The sequence below is a fragment of the Eschrichtius robustus genome, chromosome 18 (genome assembly GCF_028021215.1).
Source record: "Eschrichtius robustus isolate mEscRob2 chromosome 18, mEscRob2.pri, whole genome shotgun sequence".
Lineage (NCBI taxonomy): Eukaryota > Metazoa > Chordata > Mammalia > Artiodactyla > Eschrichtiidae > Eschrichtius > Eschrichtius robustus.
The window spans coordinates 78,612,128-78,629,213 of NC_090841.1; the positions used below are offsets into that span (position 1 = coordinate 78,612,128).

Genomic DNA, 17,086 nt, shown 5'->3' on the forward strand with positions numbered 1-17,086 from the left:
AATTTCTTTGTAAGGTAATAAATGAATTTTGACTGATGGCGTTACAGCTACAGGATGAGCGCCTCCTTTTCGGATGGCAGCTCATGTAGCAACCTCATAGTTGGATGGCGTAGATGACTCCGTGAGTCCTTCTCGGGGCGATAATGTAAAAACATTCTGGAACAGGGCTGAGAGGAAGGTACAGGTGAGCGTTAGAGCAGATATGGGGGTTGCTGATTAGAAAACGATAGGTACTATGCAAAACTAGGACTAACATACTTTTTCATGCGTCTTCAAAATCACCCAGAGAGAGAGAGAGAGAGGTTGACATGACCATCCATGTTCTGGAAACGAGAAATCAGGAAGGCTCAGTACCTTGATGTCCTTACCTACCAGGCACCAGGCCTGGTTGAAGCTGGAGCCCAAAAGGCAGCTGCCGTGCAAGGCTGGTCCTCTTTCCAGTACAGCTTGATGCCTCCTACCTAGACGTGGGCCTTGAGAAGTAGACTCGGCTTTGGCAGCTGGTGGAGCTGGAAAGGACTTTTCTAAAAAGAAAGGGGAGCACCTGGAAATAGGCCATATGTCAAGGGATTGTATTCAGTGAGGTGGACATCTTTCTGTGGAAAGTGAGGGTCTACCAAGGATTCGACACGAGCGATCGTGGAGTTAGATTTTTGGTTTTCTATGCACGTCTTCTTCTGAAAATTAACTTTTAGCTCTCGTGTTAACTTAGGACTAAAAGAAAATGTGTGCTTATCATCATCCAGATTATACATTTTGTTGGCTGTGGCCAACTCGTTTGCTATAATTTTTTTAAGTGAAAATAAAACCCAAAACCTTTTAGTTACCTTTATTAAAATGACAGTGCGCCTTTTTAGAATGTGCAGTTTTGAAATGCTTAGGCACAGTTCAGATTTCAGCGTTGTGCGAAGTTTCTGCATTTGTCTTGTGCCACCACCTCCTTGCTGGGGGGAGGGGGTGATGTCAGAGGAGTGGGGGGAGATCAGGGCTCTCGCCACTGCCCAGAGGTAACCCGCCGCAGGTCCCCTCTCCCCGTGCCCACGTAGGAAGCAGTAGAGAGGCACGTCGACCCCTTCCACCTACTCACCCTGCAGCCAGGGAGGTGTGCCTGGAGACCCAGTGGAGACCCTGAACTCCTGCCCACCCAGCGGCAATGAGAATCCTTTCTTCTTTTGTGTCAGATGAGGTTGAGTGGGGACCCCGAATTCTCCACTTGACAGTAATGAGGCTGTGCCTCTCTTCCCCGGCTGAGCGCTCTCAGAGGAGGTCAGCTAACCAGAAGGTTAAGTGGGAAACTTCAACGTCCTCTTCTCAATTGATGGAACAGCTTTGTGGGAAATCAGAAAGGATGTAGAAGAACTCAACACCATCAACCAACGGGATCTGCTCATTTATAGATGTGTAAACCAAGAGAAGCAGAATACTCATTCTTTTCAAGTCCATGCTTCAAGAAAGACTATATTCTGGGCCATAAACCAAACCTAAAATTCCGAAGGATTGAAATTATACAGACTGGGGCTTTCCTATCACAATGGGCTCCTCAAACTAAAAATCAAGAAGAGAAAAATAACAGGAAAATCTCCAAATACCTGGAAACTAAAAAATGCCCTTCTAAGTAATCCATAAATCAAAAATGAAGTTTCAAGGGAATCCAAAAATATGTTGAACTGAATGAAAATGAAAATACAACGTGTCAAACTTTTGAGACAGACCTAAAACAGTGCCAAGAGGAAAATCTATAGCACTACATACATATATTAGAAAAGAGGAAAGTCTCAAGTCAGTAATCTAAGCTTCCACCTCAACAACCTAGAAGAAGGAAAGTAAAATAAACCCAGAACAAGCAAACGAAAGGCAATCCAAGAGCAAACCGAGAGCAAAATGCATGGAATTTTTTTAAAAATAGAGAAAATCAATGAAACAAAGGGTTGGTTCTCTTAAAATAACCATAAAAATGACAAACCTCCAGTAAGGAAAGACAAAGAAAAAAGAGAAAAGACACAAATTGCTAATATCAGGAATAAAACTGGAAATATGAATACAGATCCTGCAGTCAGCAAAAAGATCAAAAGGGAATAAATACTACAAACAACCGTCACATATAAATTTGACGACTTAGATGAAGTGGACCAGTTCCTCACAAAACACAAATGACCTCAATTCACCACATATGAAATAGAGTCCTGAGTCTTCCCTGCACTGATGTCAATATCCTACTGGTGATGGTTTTGTCCGATGTTATCATTGGCGGGAATGGGGTAAAGGGTCCGCCGGCTCTATCGGTGTTATTTCTTAGAACAGTGAATCTACAATTATCTCAAAATTAAAAGTTTAAGAAGTATTTAAAGGTGATGGGAGCAGGTTATCTATGGACATAATAAACGGGCATGAGTGGATATCATTTATGTAGATTTTCTAGTTGCCTTTGACAAGGCCAACACCAAACTTTATTGGATTGAGGAAATCATCATGGTTAAAAGGCCAAGTTTGGAAACAGATTGTATTTTATCCTTAAAATGAAAAAAATAAACCCATCTCAGATGTGTGTGCACACATATGTGTGTTGTGTGCATGTATTTCTCAGCTTGTCCCCTGAAAAGTCCTAGAAACACTGACTAGCTCGATAATACTACGCTATTGTGCACCTCTAGGTCTCTAATTTCAATTTTCCTATAAAATATGAAAGGGCTCCTTGAGGAAATACTCGATTCCAGATTTGGGACCAGGAAAAAAAAACCATGATATGGAACCATGTGTTAGCATTCGACTAATGCCAAGTTTAGGTAACACACAGTCGTTAGCATTATTGCATTAATTATGATAAAATAAGCTATCTTGGGGGGTAATGTCTAATACTTCTGTTGAGCTGTCAACTCAAATCCCATCAATACTGTAATCATCCATGTCTTAGGAATAGGCTCAGAAGCTCTTAAACTTGGAATGCCTTTGCAGAATATTAATTTAGCACATAAAGAAAGACTCAAAGAGCTAAAGCAGTTTTCCCATTGTCTCAAAATAATTAAGCTCACCTGCTTCAAGACTCATTAATTTTATATGAAGTAAAAACTTTTGCCCAACTCCATGCTTCCTACAAGCATCAAACTGCCCTTCTTGAGTGTTTGCACTTGTATGGATTTTGTTAAGTATCTTTTCCACGTAACTTCTCCTGCTGGTGTCTCCAACTGGGAAGTTTTGAACTTTAGTTTTAATGGGAGACCTTTAGTTTTTTGTCTAACTATCCAAGTACAACCAGGATGCCATTCATGAGGACTTCCCAGAGCACATGATCTTGTGATAATGAAAGACTCATCAACATAATCTTAAATAAAAAGGGGCAGCACGATGTTATGCTATATGTGGTCACAATATAACGAAACCTTTTTGTTCATTTCACCAAATATTAAATGAATCTGCCCAGTGGACAAAGCATTTTGCTTGTTGCCGCAGAGACAGAGCTGAGCAATCCATAGTCACTCCCTCAAGGTACAGGAAGAAGGCCCATCACAAAGCAAGGCATGACAGGAGCAAAGACAGGCAAGGAATGTATTTAGAAAAAATCAGGTAGTCCAACTGTGTGTGTGTGTGTGTGTGTGTGTGTGTGTGTGTGTGTGTGTTTACTTCAGAATCATCAGATACCCGTGAAAAGAAGAGGCTAGAATTATAGATTGGAACGGTACAGAGGAGGACCCTACACTGTAGGATCAGCTCTGGGACATTAAATAACCTGCCAAAGTCCATATAGATGAAGAGCAGCTTAGCTGGGTGTCTGTGGTCTCTGGGCACTGCTGTGTCTAATACAGGAAGGCATGCAGAAGCCAAACTCCAGGTTAAGATTTCTCAACCCCAATCCGATGGTCACTGGGAGCCAGATACTTCTTCACTGTGGGGCTGTCCAGGGCACTGTAGGATGCTTGTAGCACCCGTGTCCTTCCAACGCTTCAGTTGTGACGAACGCAAAAGACTCCAGGCACTGAAAGTGTCACCATCATCCCTGGTTGAGAACCACTGCTCTAGATGATGTAAAAATTGCTTATATTCAACAATGTGTAATATGTAACATGACATACAGCTTACATTTTAATATTGGTAAGCCATGTTCTGGCCTAGGGGCAAACTGGATAATTAGATAATGATTGAGAAGTATCTTAAAGTTGTTTAGTTGTTTGCCTCTTAGCTCGAGCAGTCTTCTGATCCAAATTCATGTTGGAAAATCTGGGGATCTGGAGGGTATCTTGGGATTTCTGTGCCATTTAGGTTCTTGAGACAGCAAAGAATAAAATCTCAGCAAGGCTTTATTGTAAGGATGACACAGTTAGGCATTGGAACTTGAAAACCCGGTAGGAACCAAGACTCACTGGGGGGCATGTGGCCTTTTTCTAGCTTCCTCTCACCGGCCACTCAGCCTCTTTCTCATGGATTCTTTCTGTCTAGTTCCATCTTGCTGCCAATGAGACAATATCCTCTGGGCCGTCCAGTTAAAATTTCCGAAGGAGTCGGGTGATTATCACCTTCACTTGTCTAACCACCCACACTCCCTCATGGTGATGCAGAACGAAGAGACATCATTGACCAGATGCCCTCCTTGGGGTCAGTCCTGGTCTACCTGGGGTAAAGGACAGCCTGTGACACCCAACCGTGGTGAAGCAGCAGCAGCTGTTGAACCTGATGGGCCTCGTGGCTGATCTGGCCCTCAGGACCACACTTGGGAACTCACACTTGGCTGAGGCTGAGAGAGACAATAAAACCACGTCTCTCTTCAAAAATCACGTCTCCCAGGCCAGATGGGAATACCAGCAAAACCAGACAATAAAGTCATTTAAAAAAGTTCGTCAGTAAACTGTGACAGAAAAAAAAACTGTTCTTTGAATAATCCAGAATTAATTGTTTCCTGAGTTTTCTTTGTTTTAAGGACTTCAGATTTTATTCACTGCTTAAATGATCCAAAGGAACGCTTTTTTTTTTTACTGAAGTACAGTTAATTTACAATGTTGTGTTAGTTTCAAGTGTACAGCAAAGTGATTCAGTTACACATACATACATATATATGTACATATCTGTTCAACATCTATTCTTTTTCAGATTCTTTTCCATGATAGGTTATTACAAGATATTGAGTATAGTTTTCTGTGCTCTACAGTAGGTTCTTGTTGTTTAGTATTTTCTATATAGTAGTGTGCGTATCTGTTAATCCCAAACTGCTGATTTCTCTCTTCCCCCCCCCCCACCACCCCTGCTGCTATCCACTTTGGTGACCATAAGTTTGTTTTCTACATCTGTGAGTCTATTTCTTTTGTAAATAAGTTCATTTGCTATCATTTTTTTTAGATTCCACATATAAGTGACATCATATAATATTTGTCTTTCTCTGACTTCACTCAGCATGAGAATCTCTAGGTCCATCCATGTTGCTGCAAATGGCATTATTTAATTCGTTTTTATGGCTGAGTAGTATTCCATTGTATATATATACCACATCGTTTTTATCCGTTCATCTGTCAGTGGACATTCAGGTTGCTTCCATATCTTGGCTCTTGTAAATAGTGCTGCTGTGAACATTGCATGTATCTTTTGGAATGAGAGTTTTCTCTGGATATATGCCCAGGAGTGGGATTGCAGGATCATATGGTAGCTCTATTTTAAGTTTTTAAATAAAGACAGCACTCCATTTCTCAAACTGACGCCTCATTTCCTTCCCTCCCAAGGTGTCGTGAAGTCTTCCTACTTGGTTTAGAGAGTTTTCTGAGCAGGTGAGGGTTTTGCAGAATAAACAGGCTATGATGGCTGGGAGTCAGCACCCCTTTCTCCTAAACTCACGATTGGAGGAGGGCTCCGTCAATCAGAGCAGAGGAGGCATCCCTGGCTCCATGTGCAGAAGGAGAGCCTGGGAATGGGAGCTTTGAACTTGCCTGTAGCGAGAACTCTAAGACCTGAAGACACTGCTCTTATGAATAATTTAAAACTGCCGCTGAGTCAAGTTATTCTTTAAAGGAAATTACTTTCGTGGTCATGTTTAACCATTAGTAATTATGCCACTTTCTTTTATTACAGGTAACGTATGAAATTGTTGGAGCAGTTGAAAAAAATAAAGACTCCCTTTCACAGAATCTTCTATTTGTAATGAAAAGTAAGTTTTCCCCGTACGGTTAAAATGCCACACGTTCTTTATGTCTCTGTCTCTGAACATGGTCCTATAAAATATGCCACCAGCTAAGGATAATTGAACTATCTTTTGTGTTCTAATACCCAGAATAATAAGGAATGGATCTTGCCATGCTACACACTGGTTACAACTTAATTTGGAGTCTAGTAGAAACCATAATTTAACTAAGCTTTTAGCAGATAGAAATATAAAACACCTTTACCAGTTTGGCGCGTGAATATAAAGAAGCTCTTGTGTGAAGACTGATGGAGATGCATATGGCTTCCACAGTTATTTAGGCTACAGCAGGGTGAATTTCGTTACTTAAGATGACTCTGGAGCACATCTAAGGGTGGTATTTTATTCATGTGTACTTTCAGCTATAAAAAACTAATGCTTACAAAGTAAAATGAGGGTACAAATTGATATATACATACACACATGCATATATGTATATATCCATATAAATTTATAGGCGACATCTACTTAGTGAACCTTAGTACTTTATATACATATCTCTATACATATATCTATAATTCTATACTATACGTAAAATGATGTACTGGGTTTATATGTGGTATAATTATATATATCTCTATATTTACATATAGATCTATAAATGTACGTATATGTATAGTTCTATCTCCTCTAGTAATTGTTTTCTTAATAGCGGTTCTGCAGTGATTCACATTTTCTTAATAACCTCTTCAACGAATTAAAATGTGTCACCTTTGTGCTTTAAGTTGCTCTAAATGAGATGGAGCCATTTATCATTCCTGGGAAAAGAAGCATATCATAGCCTTTCATGAAATAGTTGGATGCCTTTGAGCTGGAAATAAGACATCCATATCACTTCCAGCTGGAGGAATGTATTTACCTTAAATCAAATAGTAGAGTTGCAATATATTGCTTTTCATGGGGAATGATTCTGCTTGCCTCTCAGAATGTATGGTTATTGAGTTCTCTTAAAGGCTGAGACTAATGATAAAAAAACATGGACTTGGAATAATACTGTGTAAAAAGAAAGACGTGAGATAATTGATCTTCTTGATTATCACTGGAAGTATCTTCCTTCTAGTTTTCAAATATTTGGACTTTCATTCATAACATACTTAAAATTTTATAACATATATAAAATCCATGTATTTTATGAAGAACTAACATACAGCATGTTTTCAAAGTTGGCACTAGGCCTCCTTTTTTTTTGTATTTCTTGGTGACGGAATATGTATTTAGAAAGAAAACATGATGGCTTCTGATATTGCAATTCTGCTTATCTTAACAGAGTCCCTATATCTTAAAGTCATTCTTTTGTGTATGCTTGCTAACAAGTGCCAAGAGAGAACAGGCGAATCTTATTTTATTCTAAATATTTAAGACTATACATCCATCTGAACAAGAGGACAAAATTTACAACGTGCCCTTATATGTTCATGTAAGAGGTGCCAAGCGTTTTCTGCCGAGAGCTAGAGAATAAATATTTCAGGCTTTGTGAGCCGTAAGTTCACTGTTGCAACTACTCAACTCTGCTATGATAATGAGGAAGCAACTGTAGACAATACAGGTGGATGTGGCTGTATTTCAATAAAACTTTATTTACAAAAACAGGCAATGGGCTGGATTTGGCCCACAGGCCACAGTTGCTCACCCGTTCTATCACACAAGCAAAGATGCCTGGTTGTGATAGTATTTTATGAATCTATGGAATGTTTTGACACTGCAAATAGTTATTAAAAGCAAGTGTAATTTATAGATAATAGTAATAATTCCTGTTTCCAGGCACCCTTCTAAGTACTCTGCTTACAGCATCTGATTCAATTCTCATATTATCCAAAAGCTCCCAGGTGAGGAAGGAGGCAGGGTCTGCGCCAGGATCCCTACAAATCCAGCTGTGTCTGTGACACCCCTGCCCAGTGCAGACAGGGAGCTGGGTGGCACGGCTCACACAGACAGTGCCCTCGTTGATGCCCAAGATGAGAAATCAAGTCCACTTGACTCAGAAAGAAGCAGGTAGAGTTAAAGTCCAGACTCTTAAGTCTACTTATAAGTAGAGGAAAATTTACTATTTATTGTCAGTGATGCTGTTGGCATTTCTGCATACCCGCCTATAGACTGTGGGCACCTCAGTCAGCTCAGCCCATTTTATGGGCAGAAAGGCACCCAGTGCATTGTGTATAGAGCCCAGAGAGGGATGCTTTCCATTGCAACGTGTATACAGGGTGACATGAAGAAAAATGCCTGCAGCAAGTGACTCCTAGAAATAGGGAAGGGAGGCCAAAGCTGTCTCTCCTCTAGGGACTTCCTTCTCAGGCTCTAGGTGGCCACACGATGGCCAAATTTCTCTTTTTAATGTGCCGAGGAACCTGCTCTCGACTCCCGCTGGCTCAGCTTACGGGCCGGGCTCTACGGTTAGGGTTGAGGCACGACGGCATCTCCATCGTAGGGTGATGGTAGTCCTACTTTACCTTCATGCAGCCTGGGTGTGTGATCCAGAGAAAGGACAGAAACAGGTCAGTTACATGTTTTGGTTCATAGTTATGTCTGGTGTTTATAGATGTAGTAAAGCCTTTTTCCCCAGTTATGGGAGTACCAAGTTGCACTATCTATCTGTGGTTCCATCCATCCACAGACTAGCTAGAAATATAAATAATATTTTTAATTAAGTTAAATAGGCCATGGTATTATATGTTTATTGTTTCACTGTTTGCTTTGAAATGATTTCAAACTTAAAGTCACAAAATTAGTACAAGGAACTCCCGTATGCTCTTTTCCCAGATTGACTTTTTTCATTTCCTTTCTCCTTTTCTCTCTTCCTCTCTCCTTCCTTCCATCTCCCTGTGTGCGTGCGTGCGTGTGTGAGTACGCACACTCTCTGAACCACTGGAGAATGGCCAAAAGTGTCTTTGTGCCTAAATACTTTGGTCCATATCCTAAGACCAAGGACATGATCGTAGATAACCTCAGTAAATTATCAGACTATTAAACATTGATATGATACCAATATCTAATTCAGAGTTTATGTAACACTTTACCAATTATCCCACTAATGTCTTTCATAATGATTTTTCCCCCAATTCAGGACCATTTGCTGAGTTTACTTGCCATTTCTTGTCAGTCTTCTTTAATCTGGGAGATTTCCTCAGCTTTCCTTTTTCTTCATGACATTAATATTTTAAGAAGTGGAAGCCCAGTTTTGTCATTATTTTGATACTAAAATTGCCCAAGACTTGGCCAGTGAGAACCCCTCCAAGCTAGTTCCTATGTCCTTTTGACAGGTTCTCATGTCTTTTGTGGCACTTTCTTACATTCTGGCTTTCCAAAATGTTCTAGGATCTTCTACCTTGCCTCAAATCCAGAATTGGCCACTTATCCAAGAAGACTTGATTTATTTTAGAGGTGAATGGTGTTAAGAAACACTAAGAAATGGGGGCAGGGTGAACTCATTGCTACTGGGGTGTCATTGCTTTTAGACCCTTTCAGAACTAGAAAATTTAAGATACAGGCATAGATTTTCAATATATATGTGTGTATGTATATATAGATATAGATATAGAGAGATATATTGCTGTATATTATTGTGATACCTATAATTTCCACCCAACACCACAGAGCTCCTTTTTGCCTTCCTGCAATCCATAATTGTATCTCCCTTCTCTGACCCTCCTCCTAGCTCCCTATTTGTTTATTCATGTAGCGACTTTTCACTGACGGCACTGCTAATAAATATATTAGCTGGGCAAACAAAATAATCTGAGTGCAGAAATGGTGGAAACTAAACCACTTTGCTCCTAAACGTTGCCAACTGTCCGATGGGCTAAGACTGATCCTGAACGATTTATGCATGTTACATCACACTTTAATCTTGCAGGAATCCACAGAGTAGGTACTCAGGTGGTTATTTCACAGAAAAGGAAATTAAGGCTTAAAAACTGTCTACATACAGATAGAAGTAACACAAGAAACATGCCTTCTAGGTCCTTAACTGTCACAGACATGGTTTTTTTTTTCAAGAAGAGATTATGAAGACTTAAGTTTTACTCACACTCTTTTTTTTTTTTTTTTTCACACACACACACTGTATTTTATTTTTACAAGGGATAAATAGACTCAGACATGGTTTTCACTTTGCTATTCAAATGTGTCCATCCATTCATGAGCCCATTTCTCCCTGAGGTGTCAAGAAAGACATATGGACCCAGAATTACCAGAATTTTTATAACCTAACATCTAATATATCAACTTGCTTTCACCTTTCCAGCTTAACTGGATCAGAAAAAGAGGCGCTTTTTCCCCTAACAGCTGAGACAACCGAATGAGACAGGGGCTCTCCAATGTCTGCATTCCACTCGGAGAGAGGTTCTTCCTGGGGACGTGTGTCCCTGGCAGTTATTTTCCTGGAATGGAGAGCTGCTGACCAAAACCATTTCATGACTTGGTCAAGTGCACTGAGGCCCCTTAGGTCTGAGCAGGTCCGATCCGGTTCTGGCTGTTAGGAGAAAGTAGGTGCCACTCAATTCAAGAGCAAAGGGTTCAGGGCTCAGGTGGGGGAGAGGAGAGCGTGGGATGCGGACCGAGGGCAAAAAAGGTCAGAATTCATCAAACAGTGTCATGAGTAGTGGGGAAAATAAAAAAGAGGCAAAAGGAAAGGTAGACTCCTAAATTCCCTCCCCACTCAGAATGTTTCAGTGGTTAGAACGCTCGGATGACGTGTAAGCTTAATGCTTGCGTGAATTACGATCTTAATGCCGCTTACGATATTCATTTATTTATTTCCTAGCTAGTGAAAATGTCATGATCAATCATTTGTTCCAGTCGAAACTGTCACCAACAGGAGCCCTCGTACCTTCCTCTCCTTCTTTTAAATTCAGAGGACATAAATCTGCCTGGCTCAGTAAGAAAATGACAGCTTCTTCAATGATTGGAGAAAACAGGAATTATCTAGAACTTAGTAAGGTAGGAGTTTTTATGATTCATGTCTGGTTGTTTTGAAGTTTGCTTATTCGCACATTTGCTTCTTCTTTTAAAGAAAAAAAAAGCACAATCCTCAATGCTAATGGAAAGAAATTGATATTTTAATTGAAAGAATTAAAGGAAAGACTGCTTACCTAAAGTACAACCCTCTGAGAGAGGACGGTTATAAGAAAGTGCAGTGGAGTGAGAATTTGATAGCAAATAGAGTATCGGTCATTTTATTTGTTGTCTGTGCAGCATAATTTTTACATCTCATCTCTGTGACTGTCTTTTTGATGAATGGGAGGTAGCTTCAGGGATAATAGGATTAATGGGAATAAACTTAGCTACCTTATTCTGTTGGTATTAATCACTTCAGAGGCTTCAGGTCTCTAAACAATAAATTGTTTCTCATATAGACATAGTGTATTTTTCAGGTCCTAGAGTGTTTTCACTGTGTTTTATAGATTTTTAATTTATTTCAGCATTATACTAATTTTTTATTGGGGTATAGTTGGTTTACCATGTTGTGTTAGTTTCTGGTGTACAACGAAGTGAATCAGCTGTATGTCTACATATATCCCCTCCCTCTCGGTCCTCCCTCCCCGACCATCCCACCCATCTAGGTCACCACAGAGCACCGAGCTGAGCTCCCTGTGCTATACCGCTGGGCCCCACTAGCTATCTATTTCACACATGGTAGTGTAAATATGTCAATCCTAATCTCCCAATTCGTCCCACCCTCCTCTTCCCCCACTGTGTCCACACGTCCATTCTCTACGTCTGCGTCTCTATTCCTGCCCTGCAAATAGTTTCATCTGTACCATTTAATGGGTATTCGTCCCACACCAGCGTGGTTGTACTTACGACCTAAAGATTCTGACGATTTGTAAAATAGAACAAAAAATTCAGTGAAGAGTTGTTTCAAAACTGAAATGTTTTAAGTTTATGAATTCAGTGCCCAGTTGTAGCCCAGTTTGTTTTGCTTGCCTTTATAAAAACTCTTAAAAAATGAGAAATATGGTTGGGAAGGTGTCCAGGACAATCAATCTTAGAAATTCAGTCATTGTCGCTTGCTGAAATGCATTTTAACTTACCAATTAAAATAAAAGCATAATTAAAATCAACTGTATTATAGAAGAGTGGCAGAAATGTGTATAGCGTATTAAAAATGTATGTGTGTGTGTGTGTGTGTGTGTGTGTGTGCTCCTGAGTGCGTGTGTATGTGTTTAGCCATTAGACCCTAGATTTAAGGATCCTTTGATATAGTTGTTCCAGAACTGGACCATCACAGGAATTCAATCTCATTGCATATAAAATGGCATCTTTTACATAAAAAGGACAAAGTGTTCCCCTTGTAAGCTCAATCTCTGTTCCTGGTGGTTTCGCTGAAACTTCTCGCCCTTCCTTTCTCTATCATCCTGGAAGTCATGAGCAAGAAATCGCCACACACCTCCAAACTGTAATTTTTAACCTTAATTATTAAACATTACCAGGCATAGATGCCATTAGTCTTTTCCCTGAAGGACTGCAAAAGCGAGATAATTCACAGCAGTTCCTCCACCCGGAAAGGGAAATTGAGTGTTCAATTTCAAGGGATGAAGATTTATTTATTATGATTTTTCCTTAAGTGTTCCATTCCTCTCTTGCCTCCGAGGGTCCTCACCCCTGCACACCCATCCCTGTGACCAGCAGGGTAGCCATCTACCCCCCCTTCAACTGAGCATCACGTTTGGCTTTGTGTTTGTAGAAAACAAGTTGATCTTAGACCAATCGCTTCGTTTTCCATTCCCTTGTCAGTTACAATTGATCTTTTCAGCTGGACAGTTCATCTCAACGGAAGGAAATGAGCTATTGCCATGATAGCAATAGCACCATATTGACAAGAATGTTTCATCAAATTTCTTGTTCTATCGAGACCTTTTATTTTAAGATAAATGATTTTGGATCGATAGATCTGTTGGTCTCAGTCTGTATGATTTTGTGAAATGTAATAGTACATTAGTGGCTGAGGTTTCTTTTAACCCCTGGTGGGATTTAAATAATTACTTTCTGCCCTTTCTTTCTTCACCCACTGGCTTCATTTTCACTGACTTCTTTTATGTGCCTTATCATTTAATCTTTGCTACGTATGAATTATTTTCTTTTAAGAGCTATATATAACTGCTATCGAAGAAAACAGTCTACTGTCATTTTTCATAGGCAAGTAATTTACTAACCCCTTTTAGTCATTAAAAAAAAGAAAAAGAAAAGGAAGGGAAAGAAAAAATGAATAAGACACTGATTATAGTTAAACTTAAGGAACAAACCAGTGATTGTTAAAACATCAAATCTTTGTAATGTAAAATATCAATAGTATCCTTTTACCCCAGAGTAAGCTACATTTCATGATAAACATGCACAAGTAGTAATACAATCAGGATACCAGGGTGAGTTTATTGTACCACCAAGCAAGTCAACATCTGTCTATTCTCAAATTAAAGTAGATGCAGGTTCGTGACAGCCATGGACTTGAAAGGCAAGAAATGGTTATTTTACATGTAGCTGCCCATTTTTCTAGCTCATAGTACCATTACAGCAAAATCATTTGGCACTGATTTTTATAGTCTGTTTTAAATCTACATCTGCCTGTAAGTGAATTTATATGAATCAGAGGGTTAATTATTTCCCTCTAAACTGGAATTTAGTAAAATAAACCCGCTCACCCTTTCCTTTTGTTTTTATTACAGTTATTAAAAAAGAAAGGAAATTCTACATTTCTTCAAAGACTAGAACGGGGAGGTCCGGCCACCATTGCATCGCAACTCAGGGTTAGTGAAGTTTTCAGATTTCAAAAACTTCCATTTTGATTATATCAACTGTAGAGGGTTTACATGGAATTTTCCTCCATTTTCAGCACTTAAGGACCTTCAAAAAAGTAAGCATGCACACACACACACACACACACACACACACACACAAAGCAAGTGAATGCATAATAAATAAGAATCATGGATTGAAGATAAAGATTTTTATTTAAAAATTGCTTTACCTTGTCAGTCGGTGTCTTCTTTGGGGAATCAGTTGTGTTTTACTTCTCTCCTTAGAAAACTCTGATGGATATCACTGGAAAACTTCAGAAGTGCACTCCACACTTTATTCATTGCATCAAGCCCAATAACTCGAGGCTGCCAGATACTTTTGATAATTTTTACGTGTCTGCTCAGCTGCAATACATTGGGGTCCTGGAGATGGTGAAGATCATCCGACATGGATACCCTGTCCGCCTTTCCTTCTCGGATTTCCTGTCAAGGTAGGTTTTGCTCTTGTGTCCACTGTTCCCAGGAACATGTTGATAATATTGTAGCGTGGATCTTCTGTTTTCTTTTCTGGCATTTCTTTTATTATTCATATTCTTTTATCCTGAGTAGACAAAATACTCTGGGAAGCAATGAAATACACTGACAAAGCTTATATAAAAAGTTACTAAACTTTACTGCAGACCCGATAGCTTGGAAACAATTTTCGTGTTCCCTTAAATTTAGGTTTCCTTGGATTTGAACATTTATAAAATTGTTGCTTATAATATTGACATAAAAATTATAATTTAATATAAGAAATTAAGTATGTGATTATTTTCTCCTTTTATATGTATGAACAAATTTTTTTTAGGTCAAGTGTTGGCAAACTGCATTCATGGGCAAATCCAGCCCACTACCTATTTTTTGTAAATAAAATTTTATTGGAATACAGGCAGTGAAAATAATGAGGATATCTGTTTTCAGGCAATCAAACAATAAAAGGGAGGATGGGCAAAAAGGAAACAAAGTATTTGGTAATCTTATATAAAAACATGAAATTTAAAAATAACATTGACATAAAATAATATCAATATTACAAGTATAAAATCTAGCATTTATGGTTAAAAACTAACTGTACAAATAATATGGAGAAATCTGTTTGGCAAACCATTCACCTAAAAAAAAAGAGATTTTAAGATTTTGTTGACCAGAAGTTCCATTTGAGCTACTGGTTTGAAGAAGCTGCTAAATTCAAGCAAAGCAATCAACCAAAAAACTTAAATCACCAAGTTGGAAATAATCAGAACAAAGGGTATAATGTTTAAACTATGACTAAAATTCTATGTTTAATTTGTATCACATTTGTTTTTCCAGAAGATAGAAGTAGCATCTGTTTATTGTGTATTTTGGTAAATTTCACAAAGACACAAATAAGAAAATAAACACCATAGGAGCCATTCATTCTCAAAGAGCTGATAGACTATTCAGAAGGGAGGAGATAAAATCCACCACATTTCAGGATAAGGTATCTGGAGAATGAATATGTTTAACCTGCAGAGTGTATAGTGTAGATAGACAAGATAATTGTGTTTAAAAACTTAAAAGATGCTAATTCATGAGCTAATAGACACACTGTCTACTATTTATAGGGAAGAACTGCAAAGTTGGGCATTACACAGGCATACATTAGGAATTAATATGTGCTGAATAGAAGAATTAATTTGTGCTTTTGTTGGGTAGGGATGGTGGTGTCACATCACCGCTTATTGTACATTAAGAGGTATCTGGTAGGGATAGCTCCGATTTGCCTCTTTCTGTTCCCTCAGTGGATGTCCATTTATAGTCTCCAGAAATGTTTGGTCTGTCAATGAGTATATATTTTCTCACACTTTACAGTTTAACTGTTAAAAGTCAGCCTTCCCACCCCTTTAAGTCCAAGTGGTCTTCGAATCAATGAGTTTAAAACCTGCCCATAAACAAGTTTAAAGTAATAGATTCCCACATTTACCCCAGACCTTCTGAATGACAATCAACAGAGAGTGGGGTCCAAGGACCCCCTGGTTTGTCTGCTGGGGAGGGGTATGGTGCTGTTATCTGCTGGCATCATATGGTCTCAGAGGGTCACCAGCCTTGATAAACCGTAGTTCACTCAGCAGCACTGACTCCCTTCCCAAGCCGTGCTGAGTGAGAATAATGGTTCTGCAACGTTAGTGTCCATCATAGGCTTGTTAAAATACAGATTCCTGGGCAGCAGCCCCAGAGTTCCTGGTTCAGTAGGTCTAGGTGCGGTCTGTGAATTAGCATTTTTAGCGAGTTCCCAGGTGATGCAGATGTTGCTGGTGTGTGGACAACCTTTTGAGAACTACTGCCCTGGAACATCTACTCACTTGGGGATTACATCTTTGTTTGGTTTTGTTTTTCCCCAGACAAGGCTTGGAAGTAGGTGAATGCCTTGATAATCAAAGAGAACTTGTTGAGGATTCAAAATCTCAGGCATTTACTGATTTACTGAATTAAACTGTGCAAATTGGTTGAGATTTCCAAGTGATCTGGATGCACTTGAAGTTTCCGAAGCACTGTGAATGGATTCCTGCATTGGATATTAAATAGGGCTAATCTCACTCTGTGAATATTTTTTGAAGTGCGTTCAATGCATTTTATTTTGTTAGAACGTCTTCGACTCATGGAATCAAAGAAGCTTGGCATTAAAGTGTCCCTCAGAGTTTCTCTGGTATAATCTTTAGTAGCTGCATGGATCTTTCTTACAGCTACTCCAACAGGCAGTCACTTGAATTGTCCTATTTTCCCAGAAAAAGGTGGAGAACATGGCTGTGTGTGTGTGTGTGTGTGTGCGTGTACGTGTGTGTGTATGTTCCCCGTATTATATATCATAATAATTAGAAAATCATTTCACCTTTGTTATTTGTATTTGTCTAGTTTGACATATATACATATGTACCTACCAGAATTTCTTATCTCTATTACAATCGTATACGCAATGATTATCTTTTAAAATTAAGTACAGTCTTCCATATATATGCATTTCTTGCTTTACTCTGACTTCTAGGCAGAGACCATGTCTTATTCAGTCACAATACCTGTACGTTTTGGGTTTTAGTCAATGTTTTAGGAATGAAGCTGGCATTGGAGACTAATAGCTGTTCAGTGTAAAGTAATGTTCCTCCATAACAGAGACGATAGCTGCACTATGTTTGTT

General features: G+C 39.1%; 1 protein-coding gene across 1 annotated transcript in view; it reads left to right on the top strand.

The window, feature by feature from the left end:
- MYO16 (myosin XVI) overlaps window positions 1-17,086 on the top strand; it is a 406,857-nt gene that overhangs the window by 264,173 nt on the left and 125,598 nt on the right. The window contains exons 23-26 of the mRNA XM_068526630.1: window positions 6,049-6,124; window positions 10,917-11,092; window positions 13,819-13,899; window positions 14,176-14,381. Of these exons, the coding sequence (XP_068382731.1) occupies window positions 6,049-6,124; window positions 10,917-11,092; window positions 13,819-13,899; window positions 14,176-14,381 (539 nt within the window). The remainder of the gene's footprint in view (window positions 1-6,048; window positions 6,125-10,916; window positions 11,093-13,818; window positions 13,900-14,175; window positions 14,382-17,086) is intronic.